Source organism: Oryza glaberrima, chromosome 3 (genome assembly GCF_000147395.1).
Source record: "Oryza glaberrima chromosome 3, OglaRS2, whole genome shotgun sequence".
In the NCBI taxonomy this organism is placed as follows: Eukaryota; Viridiplantae; Streptophyta; class Magnoliopsida; order Poales; family Poaceae; genus Oryza; species Oryza glaberrima.
Window position 1 is genome coordinate 17,548,825 of NC_068328.1, and position 19,476 is coordinate 17,568,300.

A 19,476-nucleotide genomic window follows, 5' to 3' on the forward strand; every position below is an offset into this window, starting at 1 on the left:
TCCTCTCCCCCTCCCCCGCTTCTTCCCCGCGCGCCGCAGCGCCCGCTGCACCGGCAACCGCGCCCGCTCCACTGTCGGCCGCCATCTTCCCGCCTGCTGTGAGAACTGAGAAGTTGAGAAGAGAAGAGAAAAAGGAAAAAAAAGAGATGTGGGGCACACATCATTTTCTCTCACTGACATATGAGCCCCCACATATTTATTTAATTATTTTTGCTGACTATGATGCCACGTCATCAAAACCAACCATGTATACTGCCTTGGGACCCAAATTAGACGGTTTTGTAAAGTTGTAAAGTTGAGGGGTGAAGATTTCTGGTTTTGCGGTTAAGGTACTTCAAAAAATCTCGCTGTTAAGTTGAGAGACCTCCGGTGAACTTATTCCTTGTTTTTTCGTGTGCCCTGTAGAAAACATCATGGGCCCCTTCGTGTGGGCTGTGGGCTTTTTTGCCACCAACCTGACACAACAAAATGGGTTACAATGGCTGGAAAGTGCACCATGCACGCGAGAGTATTGCCGCAGGGGAATAAGTTCACCAGAAGTCCCTCAACTTAACAACGAGATTTTTTGAGGGCCCTTAACCACAAAACCAGAAATGTGTACCCCTAAGCTCCTTCAACCCGTTCACTGGAGGTCCCTCGGCAGTATTTTTGCCCGATTTTGCTGACGTGGCATCCTAGTTAGCAAAAAAAATTTAAAAAGTATCTGGGACCCACATGTTAGCTGCACATTCCCTTTTCTCATCTCTTCTTCAGTGAGGCGGCCGGGCAGATGAGGGTGTGGCGACAGGCGGCGGTGCGGGCACAACGGCGCGCGGGGAAGAAGCGGGGGGAGAGGAGGCGGGCGCGGCGGCGGGCGGCGTGGAGCGAGCGTGCCAGCGGTGGCGGGAGAGGGGGAGAAAGGCGGCTGGGACGGCGGGAGCGGTGGGCAGGGTAGCGGGCGAGAATGGCAGCGGAGTGGCGGCGCTCGTCATGCTCCAGCTCTTCACCGCCGGTGGCGTCGTCGTGTTGGTTGACCTCCACGAGCGCGGTAGGCGGAGCAGCGGTGGGCGGAGGGCGGCGGGCGATTACGACGGAGCGGGGGCCTGGTCGGCGAGCGGCTTGGGGCAGGTGTGGCTGCGGAGCGGCGGCAGGCGGTCGGCGGCGACCTCTTCGCCGATGCAGCACGCCACCCCCTCTCCCGCCGGCCTCATCTAGTCATCTCCGCCCTTGAAGACGAGGTTGATGGGCTCCTCGTCGTCGTCGCCGTCCCCGGGTGGGAGCGGCGGCGCGGGGGGCTCGTAATCGTCGTCGTTGAGCAGGGCGGCCTTGGCGCCCTTCTTGCTGGAGAGGAGAGAGAGCCGGCCGAGCTTCACTCGTGAGCTTGTCGGTGGCAATGGCGTCTCTCCGCGCGCAAGAGAAGAAAGGCCAAAAGCCTGTGAACGCATGCATGCTAGCTATGGGCTCTCAAGTGAGGGATACATGCATGCAGTAGAGAGAAAAAGACCAAAGCAAAAGCAGCTTGTGATTGATTTGCAGGCTCCTGCACGGGTTGAAAGTGACAAGATCGATCGAATATATATGTATATATTCATGAATGAATGCATATATGCATGTAACTCTAGGCCTCGCCCACGGCGACGACGACGGTGGAGAGCCGACGACGACGGTGGCCACGGCTCGCGGCTGCTCGGCCCGCAGTCTCCGCTCCGCCGCGGCGCTTCGCTGCCTCCGCTCCGCCGCCGGACAGCCTCGCTCATGGCGATGACGACGGTGGAGAGCCGACGACAACGGCGGCCACGGCGCGCGGCTGCTCCGCCCGCAGCCTCCGCTCCACCGCCGCGCTCCGCTGCCTCCGCTCCGCCGCCAGACGGCCGCGCCGCGTAGCCTCGCTCACGGCGACGACGACGGTGGAGAGCTGACGACGACGGCGGCCACAGCGCGGCTGCTCCGCCCGCAGCCTGAAGGAGAAGAGGAGAGAGAAAAGAAAAGAGAAGAGGAGAGAAGGAGAAGAAAAGAGAAGAAAAAAAAGATGTGCAGTTGACATGTGAGCCCCAAGTATTTTTCTTAATTTTTTTTGCTGACTAGGATGCCACATCAGCAAAACCGGACAAAAATACTGCCTAGGGACCTCCGGTGAACGGTTTAAGTGAGTTTAGGGGTAGACATTTCTAGTTTTGTGGTTAAGGGACCTCAAAAAATCTCGCTGTTAAGTTGAGGGACCTCCGGTGAACTTATTCCTTGCGCAGGTGGATGGGAGATGCGTGTTTGGATCATAGAGAGTCAGACAAACGGGCCGAGAACACAAATTTTTTCAGCCATTCGTCTCATAGACAATCCCTTAAAAATTGTGTAATTCCTATGAAATTGTATATTTCCGAATTTTAGTCTGTTTAGTAATATAGAAATGCAAGGGACTTGTATATAAACTGAACTATTGTAATGGAGGGGATTCAATCAGTTCAATTTTTAGGTTGCGTTCCATCTTCACTTTTGAAGACAGATTTTAACGCATGTAAAACGAGAAACCTCGTTAGCACACGATTAATTAAGTATTAATAATTATACTTTTATATAGAAACTTTATTTTTACAAAACACACACCATTTAATAGTTTTAAAAGTACGAGTTTGGAGTTGAGAAAAAGAACGGATGCTTTAGGCTGTGTTCTTTCCTGGGTGATCTGGGTGATTGTTAGTGAGTTTTGCTTCGTTTTCCGCACGCACGCTTCCCGAAATACTAAACGGTGCGTTTTTTGCAAAAAAAATTCTATAGAAAAGATGCTTTAAAAAAATCATATTAATTCATTTTTGAAGTTTAAAATACTTAATAGTCAATCAATCATGTGCTAATGGCTCACCTCGTTATGCGTATTTTTCCAATCTCCTTTATCTTCTCTCCTCAAACACAGTCTTAGTTATTCTTTTCAAGAGGGCTCAATTCCTAGTTGCTGGACTATGGTTGGTAATTTGGCACAGCTCGCTAAGCAGCTTGTGGTCCATGAAAGCCGGTGGCTTAATCCTAGCTACCGACCCATCGTTCTATAAGTAGGCCATATTTAGAGAGTTTCTCACGCGTATAATTATTGCCTTACGTAGGATATTTAGCTGTCCGAAGCTCTTTGAAATAGTTGAGATTGTTATATAGATTACAAGAATCTATAGACTATAATTATAGATAATTGTAGTCGGAAAATAAATTAGAAGTATAAGCTGCTTCTCATAATTTTAAATTCTTTATATAAAAGGTTATCTCTGTAGCGATTCTCTACTATTTTCTTTCATCTTGCGTGCATGAATTTCGGAGTGAATCTAATGGCCAAAAATTTTCTCTCATCTCGCGTGCACAAATTTGGAGCTAATCCAATGGCTAAAAAAATTCGATACACGTTCTATAGTAATTTCCTTTTTTTTCATGTTTTATACAATTATAAAGAAAAAAAAAGAGAAGGAGGTGAGGGGCACGAAAAAAAATATCACGAGTCAATCATCGCATATACTTTAAAATAATATAAAAGCAGAAATAATATAATAATAAAGAAAAGCAGCTGGTCAATCAGGCACGGCGCATAGGCAAAAAGGCAAGGGCGATAAGGCTACACGTGCGTGGTTCCGTCGCTTCCCCCATCGCTCTCGCGGCGTCGCGTGTGTCGCCTCGCCACGCCGCGCCCGGACGCAGACGGCGTTATCGCCTTCGCCTTCCTTTCCTCTTTTTTTCTCCCTTCTTCTTCCTCCTCCTCCCTTCCCTTCTCCCAATCTCCCCCCACCCATCCATCGTCCCCCTCTCCCTCTCCTCCCTCGCCCGCCGCCCCCCTCCCTCCCTCCCTCCCTCCCTCCCTCCCTCCTATCCCCTCGGATTCAGCGCCCGCCGCGGGCCGCCGGCGCCGCCGGAGAGTTGCCGCTGAAATCCCGGGCCGGCGTGGCCTTCCGTCCGAGCGCGACTCCGCCCAGGTAAGGGCCCCTGCCGCTGCTCCTGGTTATTGGTGGGCGGCGCGCCTCGGTGCCGTGTCGCGTACGCAACTCCTCGTCTGACAGATCGAGAATCACTATGCATGGTTTGTGTGAAGGAATTGGATGAGGAATGGTTGAATCATTGGGGGTTAATTGGTTTTGGTTTTGTTCTAAATGGATTAGGATAGGATTAATACCTGTTGTTCCTATGATAGTACTGGCTGTTGTTACTATGTTGTCGTCTGCTAAGTTGATAATAATTTCCTAGAATTGAGGGGTTTGAATTGGTTCGTTCAATTCGAGGGTACGGCATGGGATGGTCTGCTTAACTGTGATGATATCTTTGCGCGTGATTTATACTGCTATGTAACCTAGGACCTCCATTTCCTGTTACCAACTTGACCATGAATACCAGTGGGCAGTGGCACGGTCTTGATGGCACTGAAATTCCAATATCCATTCTTGAATGTTAGTAGGCGATTTGGAGCAGCTTGCAGGTGTAATTAGAACAGTGTTGTTTTTAGCTGTAATTGGCATGCCTAGGGTTGGGCATGACCAGTTTGATTTCCGGTTACTCTTGCACAGTGGTACTAGTTGGTAGGACTTAGGTTAGGTCATACTATGATGTTGATAAAAATATTTTATTACCGACACCATATTTTAATTAATATAGTGCTCCAAGGGTATGTGGAGCCTCCAGTGTCTGGTCATGCATAAAAGTATCTTCATTACCTTGATTTATTTGATTCAGGCACCATGTTGTCATGCTAAAACTCAATATTTTGGCAATACTAGTACCCTGAACATATGAGGAAGAATATTTTATGTAACAAATTCTGAGTGAATGCAAATGTTAGCAGCCACATCAATGACCACGATGGCAGAACATTTCTCGGGGGTGGGGGTGGGGACTGGGGAGTAATATGGACTCCTTCATACTTAATTAAGAAACAGGAAACTTGATGTTCTAAAAAATATTTCAAATTAATCTTAAGCCCGTTGCAAACCACACTTCTTACATATTGTTTTTTTTTGTCAGAGAAGTGAAGTTGCACTTATAACTCAGGCAGCACTGATAGAAGTTAATTCAGTGGATGTGATTATTTTACGTGTCATTTGAGTCCTGCCTGAGATGGCTGTTGGAGTGACATCCCAGCTATTCCAAGGAGTGACTGCTACCAACCGTTTCTGCCAGACCAACAAATTCAGGGTGCAGATTGTTCACTCCTAATCTTTAATTATTAATCTGTTTTTATTTTCTGTGTCCTGACCCCTGAATGTTTATTTTTCCTAGAACCCAGATATCCGAAGTTCTCTCACATCAACTTCATTATCTTCGGTTCCTAATGTATGGTTTCTTCCTTTCAGTACTGTTAAGATAATATTATTTTTCAGTCACTGTTTATAGAGGTGTAGTGATGTTTCTTTTGTTATGTTTTACTATAAGTCTACATATGTTTTACCTTTTTCTGCACCTAATATTTGTTCCTACTTGAAATTGTGCAAGTTAGTAGATTTTTTTTTGAGAAAAAAGTTAGTAGTTGTCATGTAGCAGAAGCAAATAATTATTTTAGAATAGGAGTGTGTACATATGTATGGCAGAGAATTATTTTGCTGTCTATTTCTCTTTCACAGATGTATTTGACAGCTTTAGACTATCCAGATATCTTGCTGTTTGAAACTTAGTTTGAAATTCTAATAATATTTACACAACGATTGTCAAGTTACTGTTAGTCTTTCCTGTCAATTCTAAGCAATTGAAGTGATAAAAGGAATCAAATGCCGTGCTTGTTCTCACCATTTTGTAGATACATTAATTTTTGTTTGAGATAATAAAGTGTAATTCATTTTCTTGAAATGGTCTAACAAGCTGCATTCACATGAGAGTGGGAGAAGATGCTTTTCTCAATATGTTGTGGTATGAGAATTAAGTGAAATAATGAATATCTCATAACTTGTAAGTGTTTACCATCTGTCGATAGACTGAGAAATGGGGAATCTGTATTATGCACATATTGCTGAGTAGTATTGTGCGCATAGGGACACAAAGCATTTCTTTTATTACTACATAGAGATATTGCTGAGTAGTGTTGTGCGCATAGGGACACAAAGCATTTCTTTTATTACTACATAGAGTCATAGAGAAGAACCTATATTTGGTACACGAATAATATAACAGTTAATAGTTGTACTGTGTTTCCTTTTTTTTTTCTTTTGCATCATTCACTACAGTTTGTATTTGTCATTTGTTCTTTGTTATCCAATAGTATATAGTACTCCCTCCGTCCCAAAATATAACAACTTCTTCACCAATATCCTTTTCCCAACCAATCACAACCATTCACCATTCTATTTTTCCACCTACCTCCATTTCTCAACCAATCACAAACATCTCCCATTTAATTCTACATACTTTCTTACTATCCGTGTCCAACTCTAAAAATCCTTATATTCTGGACGGAGGTAGTATTTGACTCCATTTATTTTAATGTTGTTTTTGCTCTATTATAGTAAACCTTAGAGAAATTCTCTTCATTTCTTTGCAGGGACACAATTGCTGGGGTCATAACATATTGGAGAGGAACTATAGGCCTATGCTATATGTGCCTTCTAGATATAGAGCCTTGGGTGTTAGATCTTTTGCATTGCCTGTTTCTTTGCAGGAAATCCCTTTGGTCAAGAGCACATCAGTGGCATTGACTAGGTAGTTTTGCTTGTCCTATCATGCTTGTCACCATAGTATTGTACATAAATCTGCACTGATGATCATGCTTGTCCCATCAGTAAACTGTTACTTGTGAAGTTTCCTGAATGCTCAGAAAGTTTGCACTGATGATCATGCTTGTCACCATACATAAATCTGCAGAATTTGATTTTCTTGCTGACTGTAAAATGGTATATGATCGTAAGTGTTTTGTAGTGGTATCTTATAGTACATTTGAATAGTACGCATCAGACTGGTGAGCAAGTTGATATCTTCCAGTATCTTAGGGTACTAGGGAACATTTAGTAGGTTTGTGATCTACTTCTCTTGATTGAGTCCCATGGTCTTCAATTATTTGTATAACATGTGATAATAATTTGCCTATAATTTTAGCTTATTGGATGCTTTGAGATAGAACTATACTGAGACATTTTTCTTAAAAAATATCCACAATTAGTTTAGGATGCCTACTCACATTTTATGCCTCAACCAGTTTAAATTAACACTTTTTTAATAAGAATTTGCTTCTTATTGTAATTTCCGTATCACTATAAAATTTTACTTATTTCATGTCTGGAATTCTTTTTACCGATTCCTTATTTTCTCTTGACAGGTCATGTGACACTTTACTTGCAAATCCTGCTACTGCGCTTGTGGTTCCTGCAATTGGAATAATTGTCTTTGCTTTATGGGGATTCTTGCCTTTAATGAGGGACATTAGAAACCGTTTCGACGTATTGTTCTGTTACATGGCCTTATTTCTGCTTTTTATGTTTTGACTTGCTAAAAATATCATAACCAAAATGTACCTTACAGCATGGAGGCAACTGGAAGAAAAGCCCTACATACTTAATTTCTACCTCGTACCTTCAACCATTGCTTCTATGGACAGGAGCAACACTTATCTGCAGGTACAGTAGCCATAGCGGAGTATATAATTTGGGAAGTGTCAATCCTATCTTATTGATATTGCATCATCTGAGTGCCATCTTTTGCTTATTTCTTTTGTTATTTGTTTTTGTTCTACAACATTGTACAGGGCTTTGGATCCAGTTGTGTTGCCTTCAGCAGCAAGCCAAGCAGTTAAAACACGCCTTGTAACTTTTGTGAGATCATTATCAACTGTCCTGGCTATTGCCTATATTCTGACGAGGTGCACATTATATGTTCTCAACGGAAAAAAAATTCAGAGATGCCTTTCAAGTTATAACTATTGTTCTAATTATGCAAGTTAATTGTGGCTAGTTCAACATACTCAGTTATTTGATGTCATGTTTGCGGACTGATAAAGTTAAAAATAGAGCACTTCCTGCAGCCTGAAATTCAGGGCATTGGCATTCTCTTCTTAATCTAGCTCAATTTGAGTATTCTCAACACCATGTGAAAGTGGAAAATCATAGACTTTGCTGATGACTAGAATACTAGATACCATCAATGTGCAAGTTGAAAATTAAGTCAGTACATGAAATGGGTAAAATTTCAGACTTGAAGGATAATATTTGTTTGACAGATTGACAATGGTTCCTATTTACCCTAAGAAAGGGAAATGTTAATGTGAAGAGCTTTTACTTACATTCTGGTGCATTTTGGCTTGGAAATAACAAGTTATGTCTTAGTAAACTTTTTGTCCCTACTCTTCTTAGTCTACGTTTCATCTCTCAACTCCAAAACTGGACAAAACATGTCCCTCATCTTCCCTAGCACTAGTTTAGAGTGGTTTTTGCCCATGTGGACTACTTGGCTAGTTGACTTGCATAACAAATGACATGTACAGGGTGAGCTAAGAGCCATGTCACATTTACCTCTCCTACTCCCTTTCTCTTCCACCTTCCCAAAAACTCCCCAGCAGACCTGGAGCGAAAATTGCCTTGAATTAGCTTCAGACCTATAGTGTCGTTGATAGTTTAGGGACATGTTTTATCCGGTATTGGAGTTGAGGGATGAAAATTGGACCAAGTCAAGAGTTTATGGATGTAAAGTAGACTTTTACCTTTGCTATGTTTTGCTGATATTTTCCTTGTTTATTATTGTTCAGTTGGTTTCATTTGCATACATTTTTTCTCTCCTTTTCCTCTCATACTGACATAATTTATCATTTTTGTAGCTTAATTCAGCAGTTACAGAAATTTCTAATGGACATGCGTAACCCCAATGATTCAAGACGTGTAAGACTGTTTCTTTTACGTAAGAAATTCAAGATTCAGTTCAAAGAATAAAAAGAACAAGTGATTATCTAAGTACCTACCTTGGTTCATTCTGATTCTGCTAGATTTTATATCTGCATTTACTTCTGTTTGTGTTTGGTAACTGTGATGGCATGGGTTGGGTATGGGTTTAGGGCATGTACCCTTGATCAGCTAGCCAATCACTGATGTGCCCCATGGTTTCTGCCAAAGCTTTACCCCTAAGGGCATGTATAGTAAGGTGATGCAGCTGTCTGTACTGTTTGACACACAAGATTTTGGGGGATGTGGAGAAAAGAGGAGAGAGAACAAGGTTTTGGGGGATTTTGGGTTAACGGTGTTTCCTCGGACGATTTTGCCCTTGCTTGGTTTATTACCAATCCAACTCCCCTAAGAGAGGGAGGGAGGTAGCACAAGGACCTTGGCACACGGCTTTGCCAGCAGATGTGTGCTCCCGGTCAACCCCATCATCTGCGTGCATCACTTGACCTTTGGCCCAGCTGGCTGGTAGCTCAGTCATTATCACTCACGTTCATGCCTCCCATTGGCCGCAAGCTGCCCCTGTTATGTGTGCATTGCCCCAGTTAAGAGAATGGGAAAAGAGAAAAACATAAACACCAGAGAGGAACAAGACATTCAAATCATGCAATCTTATCTTATCTGCTAACTTAACTAAGTAAGTGCGGGAAACATTCAACTAAAGACTATGGATGCCATGTAACTTGCGAAACTCAATTCATGACTGAACTCTTAACTAATAAAACAGAGACTTAATTGCCAAACTGCTGCTGTCTCTTGTTCCACTTGGAGGCTGCAGTTCTGGAGTATGCTTGTGCCTAACTCTTTCCACTGCCTTGCCATGTGGCTTCTGCCTTTAGGCCCCAAAGTCCAGACCATACTAGAGTATGTGATGCACAGACTGATCCTAGCAGAAAAATACCTATCTGCATGGAATGTGTGTGGGTTTCTTGTCATTGTAGTTGAGCGAAGGAATTAAAAATCTTTCTGTTCTTTTATTACAAATCATGTGTATGGCTTTTAATTTTGAAGTACATTTTTCAGAGAGACCAGCCAAATTAAGTCATTTAAAACAAGTGAGTGAATAAAATATGCGGGGCCTGCTATTTATTTCTTTATGATTAGTTAGAGGTCTGTGTATTGTTGTGTTCTGCCATAAAAAATGTATTCTTATTGTGGCTATAAGACATGATTTAGATTACTTAGGGATTGACAAAAAATAAGAATATGTGTTTTTTTTATTGAAAAGAATGTAGTTTGTTGGCGTAGATTTGTCTCCAATTTTCTCCAGTTATTTAATGGTTACAAAATGTTTAAACTTTAGGTTGATTTAAACTTTCTGATTGTTACATTATTTTTATTAGATACATGAACTGGCTTGTTAGTTAATTTTAGAATGAAAAACCAGTATTAAAAGCGAGAAATTAAGATTTATTCCAAATTTTGATTCTGCTTGTACTTGTTGCTTAGTACTAATTCTTCATTCTTTCCATGCTCTTGTATCACTAACACAAGTTCCTTTCACACAGATGGGATTTGACTTCGCAGTGAAAGCTGTTTACACTGGTATTTGGATTGCTGCTATATCTCTCTTTATGGAGTTGCTGGGTTTCAATACCCAAAAGTGGATTACTGCTGGAGGTTTTGGGACTGTGTTGCTTACACTTGCTGGTCGTGAGGTACTATGAAACCTTCTATGGTAGTGAAGTATTATTTTTTGTGGCATAGCAGTAATAGGTATTATAAACATGTAGATCTTTACAAACTTCCTCTCAAGTGTTATGATCAATGCCACACGTCCATTCGTGGTGAATGAATGGATCAATACAAAGATAGATGGTGTTGAAGTCTCTGGTATTGTTGAGGTTAGTACTTTGCATGCTTTGTTTACATTCTCTTCATTTATCTGGCACAAATGCATTATGCTATTTGGTTTGCTCCATCTTATGGGCTACATCACTACGTAAATGGCATCTTTCCTCCATAATTTGGAATTTCATTTGGATGTACTGTTACCCCTGCATATGATTTTGTTGAATTCTCATTTTTATCCTGAAACTTGCATTAACTATTTTGATTTTCAGCATGTTGGCTGGTGGTCCCCTACAATCATTAGAGGTGATGATAGAGAAGCTATATACATTCCTAACCATAAGTTCACAGTTTCTATTTTGAGAAATAACACTCAGAGGACCCATTGGCGTATTAAGACCTACCTGGCTTTAAGCCACATGGATGCTGCGAAAATTGGTGTAAGCACCATTTTAAATTAATTACTTACGTTCACGTCTTAATCCTTTCCCCATAGTATTGAATCCTTATTATTGTTTCTTTCCGTGTTCCATTGTAGATAATTGTTGCGGACATGAGAAAAGTGTTGGCAAAGAATCCACATATAGAGCAACAGAGGCTGCATAGGAGAGTATTTTTTGAGAAAATTGATCCAAAAACCCAAGCTCTTATGGTAAATTCTAATTTCTTACATTGAGTAATTCCCTCTTTTGATCTGAATACTAGTGGAGTTGGTCCTTACCAATGGTCAGTATGGCATGTTTTGGTAGCTAGAACCTTCCAGATCTGCCTTATCCAGAGCCTACTTTTTTTTTTCTTTTGGGTATGGTTTACTGTGTTCTTTATGTGCTGTTGAGCTTGATTCTTGTATCCTGCCAGTAGCTGGTATGTCGTAAGGTGATAATGTCAGTAAATTTTGGGACAGCTGTCAAGTAGTAACTAGGGGCATCAAGGGGACCAGGTAGGTTTGGCTCTAGCTCAGTACATGCTCAAGCTAGCTAGACTGTTGGGGGTTTGAGCGTGGAGCTTGGCTTGATAACAATACAAATATTTTGGACTTCCAACTCAAGTTTATTCGACCTGTAAGTCACTTGTACATGTGTATTCAAAAAGTTTGCCGACACAAAGTTTTAGCTTAAGTGCGGAAGGGCTTCAGCTTTCCCTGCAAGGCAGTTTGGGCAGACCTTGTATAGCTTGTCGAACCTGAGCCATTCTTAATCAACCTCACTAAGAACTAACCAATGCACTGTGATTATGACTGATTTTTGTTTTGTTTACCTCTTCTCTAAATTTTTTAAACAATTATTTATATGCAAAAGAAATCTAGAATGCAGCTGAAATCATTTTACATCACTAAAATCTTGGCACATAAATCTGTTTGCTCTTAAGATCGTAAGTTGCCGGTTTTACAAAAGTCTTTCTGTCAAAACCAGTTACTGGTTGGTAGTTGATTTTCCTATCACCATCAGGATGTCATTTGTTCTCTTTTTTACTTTTCTGTTCAAAATAACTGCCATTCCATTTTCACCTTCTGAGTTCAAACTGGTGTTAAGATTTCAGTTTCATTGCCCTTGTATCAATTTATCTCTGGTCCCAAGCTCGCAAGTGTCTAAACTTTTATATCATTTTGTTTTGTTTTCCTGTAGATTTACATATCATGCTTTGTGAAGACATCTCATTTTGAGGAGTATCTCAATGTCCAGGTAATGTGTCTGTATCTGCATATCTGCTTACAATAAAGACACGTTTGGTATGTGCTGAAACGATATGCTCTATCAAGAATACTACTTTCTAGGCTGTATTATTAATAATATTTGCCCAAGCTAGGTAGGACCAGTTTTATTGGAATTATTATGGTTATTTGACCCTTTACTGTAACTTTGTCAGAACTGACAGTCACCAATGCATGAAGCATAGTCTCCATTATAGTTCTTTTTTGCAACCATCTGACAGCAATAAATGAAATGGGCATAAAGAGTGTGGCCACACTAATTAGAGCAAATAGCATATTGTCATATCTTAGTATTTGACACTTCAGCCTGGAATTATAAATAGACGCAAGAGATTGCATGAACTCCATACATGCCATTGATGATGACTCTAAAGGGCCAATGAACTCCTGATCTACTCACTGTCAACCTGGTGCATTCATCTTTTCTGGGACTTTTCCTTCCACAGTTCCACCTTGTATGGAAAGCATTATAATAGCTTTTATTTCAAATTTCATTGGAGAAACCTAGCCTAGAAAGCCATGTTTGCATGCGATATTCCAGTAGGATTTTTAGACAGCACTTGAAACAATTGATGGTAGTGTTCTGTCTGTGGTGCTACAAAACAACTGAGTATTTTTTGTTCAATATTACAACAGGAAGCTGTTATGTTGGATCTTCTTAGAATAGTCGGCCATCATAGGGCAAGGCTTGCCACCCAGATTCGAACAGTTCAGAAATCTTATGGCAATGCAGACATCGATAACATTCCTTTCGGAGAGGAGATGTATAGTCGTGTACGTGGCCGTCCACTTCTGATTGATACCTCTGCAAGGATTAGCGATGACAAGTCTAAGCCTCGTCCAGCATCGCGTGAAGATCATAAAGTCAAGACAGTCACTTCTGCAGAGGCTAAGTCAGCTTCAGCTGATAATGCTAGTATAAGCAACTCCGAGAAGCAGGAACAGAAAAAATCAGTACCAGAAGATGGTCGCATGAAGAATAGTAAAAATGATCATGCGACAACAACATCGCCATCTTCTCCATGGTCAGAAAATATGGATCCTATTGCATCAACTTCCAAAACTGGTAAAGGAAAAACTCAAGGAGCTGAGGCCACTGAACGAGAAGGAGATGGCGCTGTCTCTGTTGCTAATTCAAAGAAAGAATCGAGACCCGTCTTTGAAGACAACATTGTTCTGGGTTTAGCTCTTGAGGGATCCAAGAGGACATTACCAATTGATGACGGAATGAACCCTCATCTATCACTTTCTGAAACTGAGCAAGACACAGTTGAGGCTGCTTCATCACCGAAGGATAAGAAAGGTCAAGAAAAAGGTGACCAGAGGAATCTTGATAGGTGATCTGAGTTTAAACCGATTATTTATGCTATATTTGTCACCAAGCCTACCTTTTTTTTGTGCTTGTGCAAATGCAATCTGTCAAACCTGTCTATGTCAAAGGTATTGATCGTCGCTGATACTATTCAGGAGACGAACCTCCTCAAATGTACTTCTCAGCCATTTGCTATATTAGGCCTGTAAAATCACAAGGCCTCTCCTCTCCGTTCAACATATTATTGTACATATCCTGCAGCCTCTGTAACAATCCTAGATAAAGCTGACCTGACCTGTGTTGCCTCTTGCATGTGCATTTGTGATGCGACCACGTTATCATGGTTCCTGACTGGAATCAGTTTTAGGTCTGTTTTGAATGATGATGGCAGTGTCAAATGGTCCTTGCAGTTGGGGGTGATCTGCAGACCGTTGCTTGATGTCCGTATGGGCCAGTGGGTGAAGGGTTAAATATATAATCTTCCCCTCCAAGGCTGTCTGAGTTGTTGGGTTGCAGCTAGTGGGCAATTATTTGTGACCACAGTAGTTGTCGCCATGAAGCCATCTCATCTCAGCCGCCCAGATTGGCCTGCATCGTGCATCATCGATGTAATCTTGTGTCAACTTAGTGTCACCCGACCAGAGTCCAGATATTGGTGCTTGGTTGGAGTTGAACACGGCCGGCCGGCAGACATGGCCGCTGGTACGTAGTCAAGTGTGGAGAAGATTCATAATTGCAGGCCAGAAAGAGGAGAAAAGGTGATGATTCGGAAAGGTGACATGTCAATGCACACACCCTGCACCTACTACATGCATCTACATATACATATAGCCAAGATCACCGGGTTCTTTGCAGGAAATCATAGCGAAACCCGGCCACCCGAGCCTGCCCACTCTTTCATGCATAACTGCTGTTTCCGGGCCCGGTGTCTATTGTTTCAAGTGCTGCACGTTTTCTTCTTGGGTCTTCGCTACAGCTAGAGCTGAGGCACATTTTCGATCTTTTCATCCGGTTAATTGCATGCCGGCTAAACATGGGTTGTATAGTGAATTGAAGGTTCTTCAGTCCGGCCGCATAGTACAAATTAAATATGATGCAGAACTAGCAACAGTTGCTGTTAAAAACAGAAAACTAAACTCACGTTAGGTAGGCAGCCATTTATTCCTTCCATTTCAAATTAATTATCGTTTTAGCTTTATCCTAAGTAAGTAGTATATATAAGTAGTAGTAGTAATAAAATTCCTAACTTTGATCATTAATTTCTAAAAGAAAATATAGTAGTTAGTAGATCACAATGAACGATTAATCACAAGGGTGAATAGGGTTTGTGAACACTAGTTAAGGTCCCAACAATCAGATCGCCCCAAGATCGAGATCGAGCGGACCACGCGTTGAATGATCAAAGATACCCTAGCGCAAGATGAATGAAGTTTCTAAAAACTTAGGCCCAACAATAAAATCCTAATTGTAGATATGAAATGCTAACCTACTATATGTCCAATGTTAACTAGTGTAACAGTAAAGTGGAAGCAGGCATAGCATGGAAACTCCAGTAAAGTAAATTGAAATTAGTAAATAGTTGCAGGGAGAGTAAAGAGACCGAGGATGCAAATGAGGCACAACGACCTTTTCTTCTGAGGTTTTGGAAATTCTACAATTTCTACTAAAGTAGTTCGCATGCATCTACGGTGAAGTACTGAAGTGGTAGTTTTTCTTTGCTTGGGATAAGTGAGCGTCCGAACCCTTCACAGGTTGTTTTGGCCGTTTTTTTTTGACAAATTGACCCTTTTCAAAAACTTATTCGAAACTAACCCCTGCCAAAAACTTCAACTAAAAATAGGCCGTTTGCTCAGCGCCAAGCGCACGCTGAGGTTGGGCATGTCAGCGCCAACGGGCGTGGCGCTGACCTCGTGCCACCGTGGCGGCCGGGCCGATCCCCCAGCTGACGTGGCAGCTACCTCAGCGCCAACCGCTTCGGCGCTGAGATGGCCAATCCTGGCGCTGAGTTTTGGTACTTAGAGGCCGGCCGAGGCCGCCCCTAGCCAGCCTCTCCTCTATTCTTCCCCACCCCGCATGCTAGGGTTCGTCGCGCTCTCTTCTCCCCTCACCAAATCTCCCCCAAATCCACTCAAATCGAAGGGGATTTTGTCGGGATTGAGTTGGAGATCGATTGAGAAGGTAAACTCCTCTAGAAACCCTAATTTCCCCCATGTTTTATTGGATATTTCGCATTGTTCTGGTTCCAACCGTGGTTTGATAATTATTGGCTCGGATTGGGATGTTAATTGGATAATGTGGGTGGGGATGTAGTGCGGAAGACACATATTAATCTTGCTCCATTTGGTTCATGTTGATTTGTAGAATTGAGAACATATATTTTGGAAAGATGTGTGGTGATGGTTAGGGCTTTGTTGGATTGATGTGTGGTGATTGAAATGGATGCAAGGGGTTGATGTGTGGTGAGGTCTAGGCACTATGCAGGAGAAGGGAATTTTTTTTATGAATAATGTGTAGTATTTTAGTTGAAACAATTAGGTATTGTTTTATGGAAAAGTTGGACATGTTGATAGGTTTGGAAGTTTTGGGATTGCTATGGTATTTAGAGATTGTTTTCAAATTAATTAATGTTTATGTATGGGTTAAATATTGTAGATGGATAGATTGGTCCGGCTTCATTATGGTGGTTGTGTGGTAGATGAAAGTACCGGTGGAAGCAAATTTGAGGGAATGATTGTTAGACAGTTAGTGTTTCATGCGAAGCCAACATTTGAGGAGTTAATGTCTCGCATTAAGCATGAATTGGATTGGAGTGATGAGTCGGTTGGTATGCAAGGGAGATACGATGTGGGCGGCGGTGTCATGTCGCATAAGTTTATGTTAGACTTGAATGGAGAGATCGAATGGCAAACATATATAGATATAGTATTGGGGTCACATTTCAAAGCTCTTGAGGTGTTTGCATGGAAGAAAGAAGGTAGGAAAGGGAAGAAAGAACTTGTAGACTTGAACGAAAGTCCACTCATAGAATCACCTATTAGTTCTCACGAACTGTCGAAGAGGTGTAGTAGGAAGGAAGAATTAATTGAGGAAGACGTGGAGGTGGGCGAGGGAGTAAATGATATGGCGGATGTGGAGGTCAGGGAGGAAGTACATGGGGAGGAGAATGTCCTGGTAAGGGAGGAAGTACATGGGAAGGAGAATGCGCCGTTAAGGGAGGAAGTTAATGTGGAGGAGAATGTGCCGGTAAGAGAGGAAGGAGATATTGAGGATGGTCGGGAGGTAGGAGATGATGTGGAGTTGCCTGAGGAAGAAGCGAATGCTAAGAATGTAAGTATGGGCCTAAGGGAGTTGGTTAGGCTGGAATTCTATACCCGAGAGGAGTGTGAGGAGGCTATGATACGCAGTGGATTGAACCTAGGCTGGTTGGAGTATGATACAGAGGATGAATTGGATGAGTTCGCTTCCGACTCCGATGATGATCGTCTAGTGCGTAAGATGTCGGAGCATGAAAGGACTGTGTTTGAGAAATTGGTGGGTAGAAACCCGGAAATAACACAATTCTAGGATCTTACCAGATCCGGGCTAGCAATTGTTGATGGGGATCCACAATATGACGGTGCCTTCGAACCAATGTGTGATGAACCAAGGAAGGGGTTGGAGTTTCGATCGATGGATGATCTGAAAATATGGTTGCAGAGTTATTCTATCCGTGTCCACCGGCCGTACCATGTGAAGGAATCTAATGCGTCAGTAAAGTATACTGTGGCTTGTCTCGATTGCCATTGCAAATGGCAGATTAATGCAAGGAAGAGTGGAGGAGATAGGTGGCGGGTGACTAGGGTGGGCGAAGACCACACATGCTGTAGTGCGGAAGTAACCGGCAAGCATTTGCAACTTACTTCGAGGTTTATTGGAAATAGGTTACATGCATTTGTGCGAGCTGAACCAACTTTGTCTCCAGCAGCGATTGTCGAGGCAGTTGAGCAAATATGGCACTATCGGCCTACGTATGGCAAAGCATGGCGTGCTAAGCAAGTTGCTATGAAGGTCATTTGGGGAGATTGGGACGAGGCGTATGTTCGCTTGCCTACACTGATGCGTGCCATCAAAGAAAAGAACCCTACCATGCATTTCCGTGTTGAGGCTCACCCCGAGAAGTCAAGGATGGTGGAGGGAGTACAGAGGTGAGTATTTGGACGTGCATATTGGATATTTGGCCAGTCCATAGAAGCATTCAAGCATTTGAGGCCGGTGCTAGCAATTGATGGCACTTTCTTAACCGGTAAATACCAAGGTACATTGCTCACGGCAATAGGGGTCGACGCAGGGTTACATCTTGTTCCCTTGGCGTTTGCTCTGGCAGAGAAGGAGAATACATCCAACTGGGAGTGGTTCATCAACATGTTGAGACACAAGCTGATCGGTCCTAATAGAGAAGTGTATATAATTTCTGATAGACACCCTGGCATTTTGAACTCCATCAACCACAGCATGCCTCATCACCTTACCATTCACCACAGGTGGTGCATGAGGCACTTCTGTGCTAACTTCTACACAGCTGGAGCTACGACGGATCAGATGAAAGATCTTGAGCGAATCTATCAAATAAATGAGAAAGCATTGTTCCTAGATGAGATAAAACACCTCTTGGGTGTGGTCGGAGAGAGGCCAAAGAAGTGGCTAGAAGACCATATGGCACTTAAGGTCAAATGGGCAAGAGCATTTGATACCAACGGGCGTCGCCACAACATCATGACTAGTAATATGGCCGAGAGTTTCAATAATGTCTTGAGAGGCATTTGGAAACTGCCGGTTATAGCTATTGTGGCATACACATTTTCGAAGTGCAATAGTTGGTTTGTTGATAGACACAAAGAGGCAACTGTAGATATCCTGAGTGGAAAGAAGTGGCCCACAAAAGTTAAGGACATATTTGAGGAGGAACAAAGACGAACTTTGGGGCAAAGAACAGCATGTTTCGATTTCCCTTCGATGAAGTATGAGGTTAGCGAGCAAGGCGGAGTCACGGCGGCTGGGGTGCAATGGGGTGGACGTCACTACGTCGTGGTTGCGAGAGATAACACATGCAGTTGTCAGTTCCCTCAGCTCCATCACTTGCCATGCTCCCACATGATAACCGTTTGTAAGTTGCGAGGTTTGGATGTGGAGGTGGCCCCCCGAATGTGTTATGATGCTTCCAATAGAGCTGTGCAGGACACATACTCCCCTAGGTTTGAACCTTACCTAGATCCATCGCAGTGGCCAAGTTATGATGGAGAGTTCTTCGTTTCGGACTTGTCATTGAAGAACAACACACGGGGAAGAAGAAGGACAAGAAGGTTCAAGAACGACATGGACAAAGCGTACAAAGGTTCAGGCAACCGCTGGTCACAAAAGCCGAACAATACAAATTCAGAGCCGGTCATGCAAAATAGATGTTCGCTATGCCACGAACTAGGCCATAAGAAAACTAGGTGTCCGAAGCGAGACAAGTCTAAGGATCGACCGAAAAAGCGCCGTAGGATCGGGGGAGGTGGTGAGGGTAGCACACAGGTTGGATTGGATCACATTCATATTTTTTAATGTTGTAAATTTAGTTTGCATTACATTTGTTAAGTTGTTATTTTGGCTTCAATGTTTACTTTCTATTGTTCTCCTTTCCGTTCTCATTGTGATTTTTCCATTTAATTTCATTGCAATTACTGATGATTCCATTTTCATTTACAGGATGGAGCACTTTCCGGGGTTGGAGGATTTCTACGAGGAGAAGCACCGGGCTCCCCAGATTGCGAGCGGAGAGGTTAGCATCA

At 42.6% G+C, this 19,476-nt stretch overlaps 1 protein-coding gene across 2 annotated transcripts; it reads left to right on the plus strand.

The window, feature by feature from the left end:
- Positions 1 to 3,780: 3,780 nt before the first annotated feature.
- Positions 3,781 to 13,978, plus strand: LOC127766513 (mechanosensitive ion channel protein 2, chloroplastic-like). 2 transcript variants are annotated; one of them, XM_052291572.1, is made up of 14 exons: positions 3,781 to 3,926; positions 4,966 to 5,136; positions 5,221 to 5,274; positions 6,473 to 6,630; positions 7,244 to 7,364; positions 7,447 to 7,541; positions 7,670 to 7,783; positions 8,735 to 8,795; positions 10,361 to 10,510; positions 10,586 to 10,696; positions 10,916 to 11,083; positions 11,182 to 11,295; positions 12,269 to 12,325; positions 12,991 to 13,978. In XM_052291572.1, the coding sequence occupies exons 2-14, from the start codon at positions 5,059 to 5,061 to the stop codon at positions 13,693 to 13,695; spliced, it is 1,986 nt and encodes a 661-aa protein (XP_052147532.1). In that variant the 5' UTR covers positions 3,781 to 3,926; positions 4,966 to 5,058; the 3' UTR covers positions 13,696 to 13,978. The 2 variants fall into 2 exon arrangements, with proteins under 2 accessions (XP_052147532.1, XP_052147533.1); XM_052291573.1 differs by having other exon boundaries at positions 3,785 to 3,926; positions 4,971 to 5,136.
- Positions 13,979 to 19,476: the final 5,498 nt, after the last annotated feature.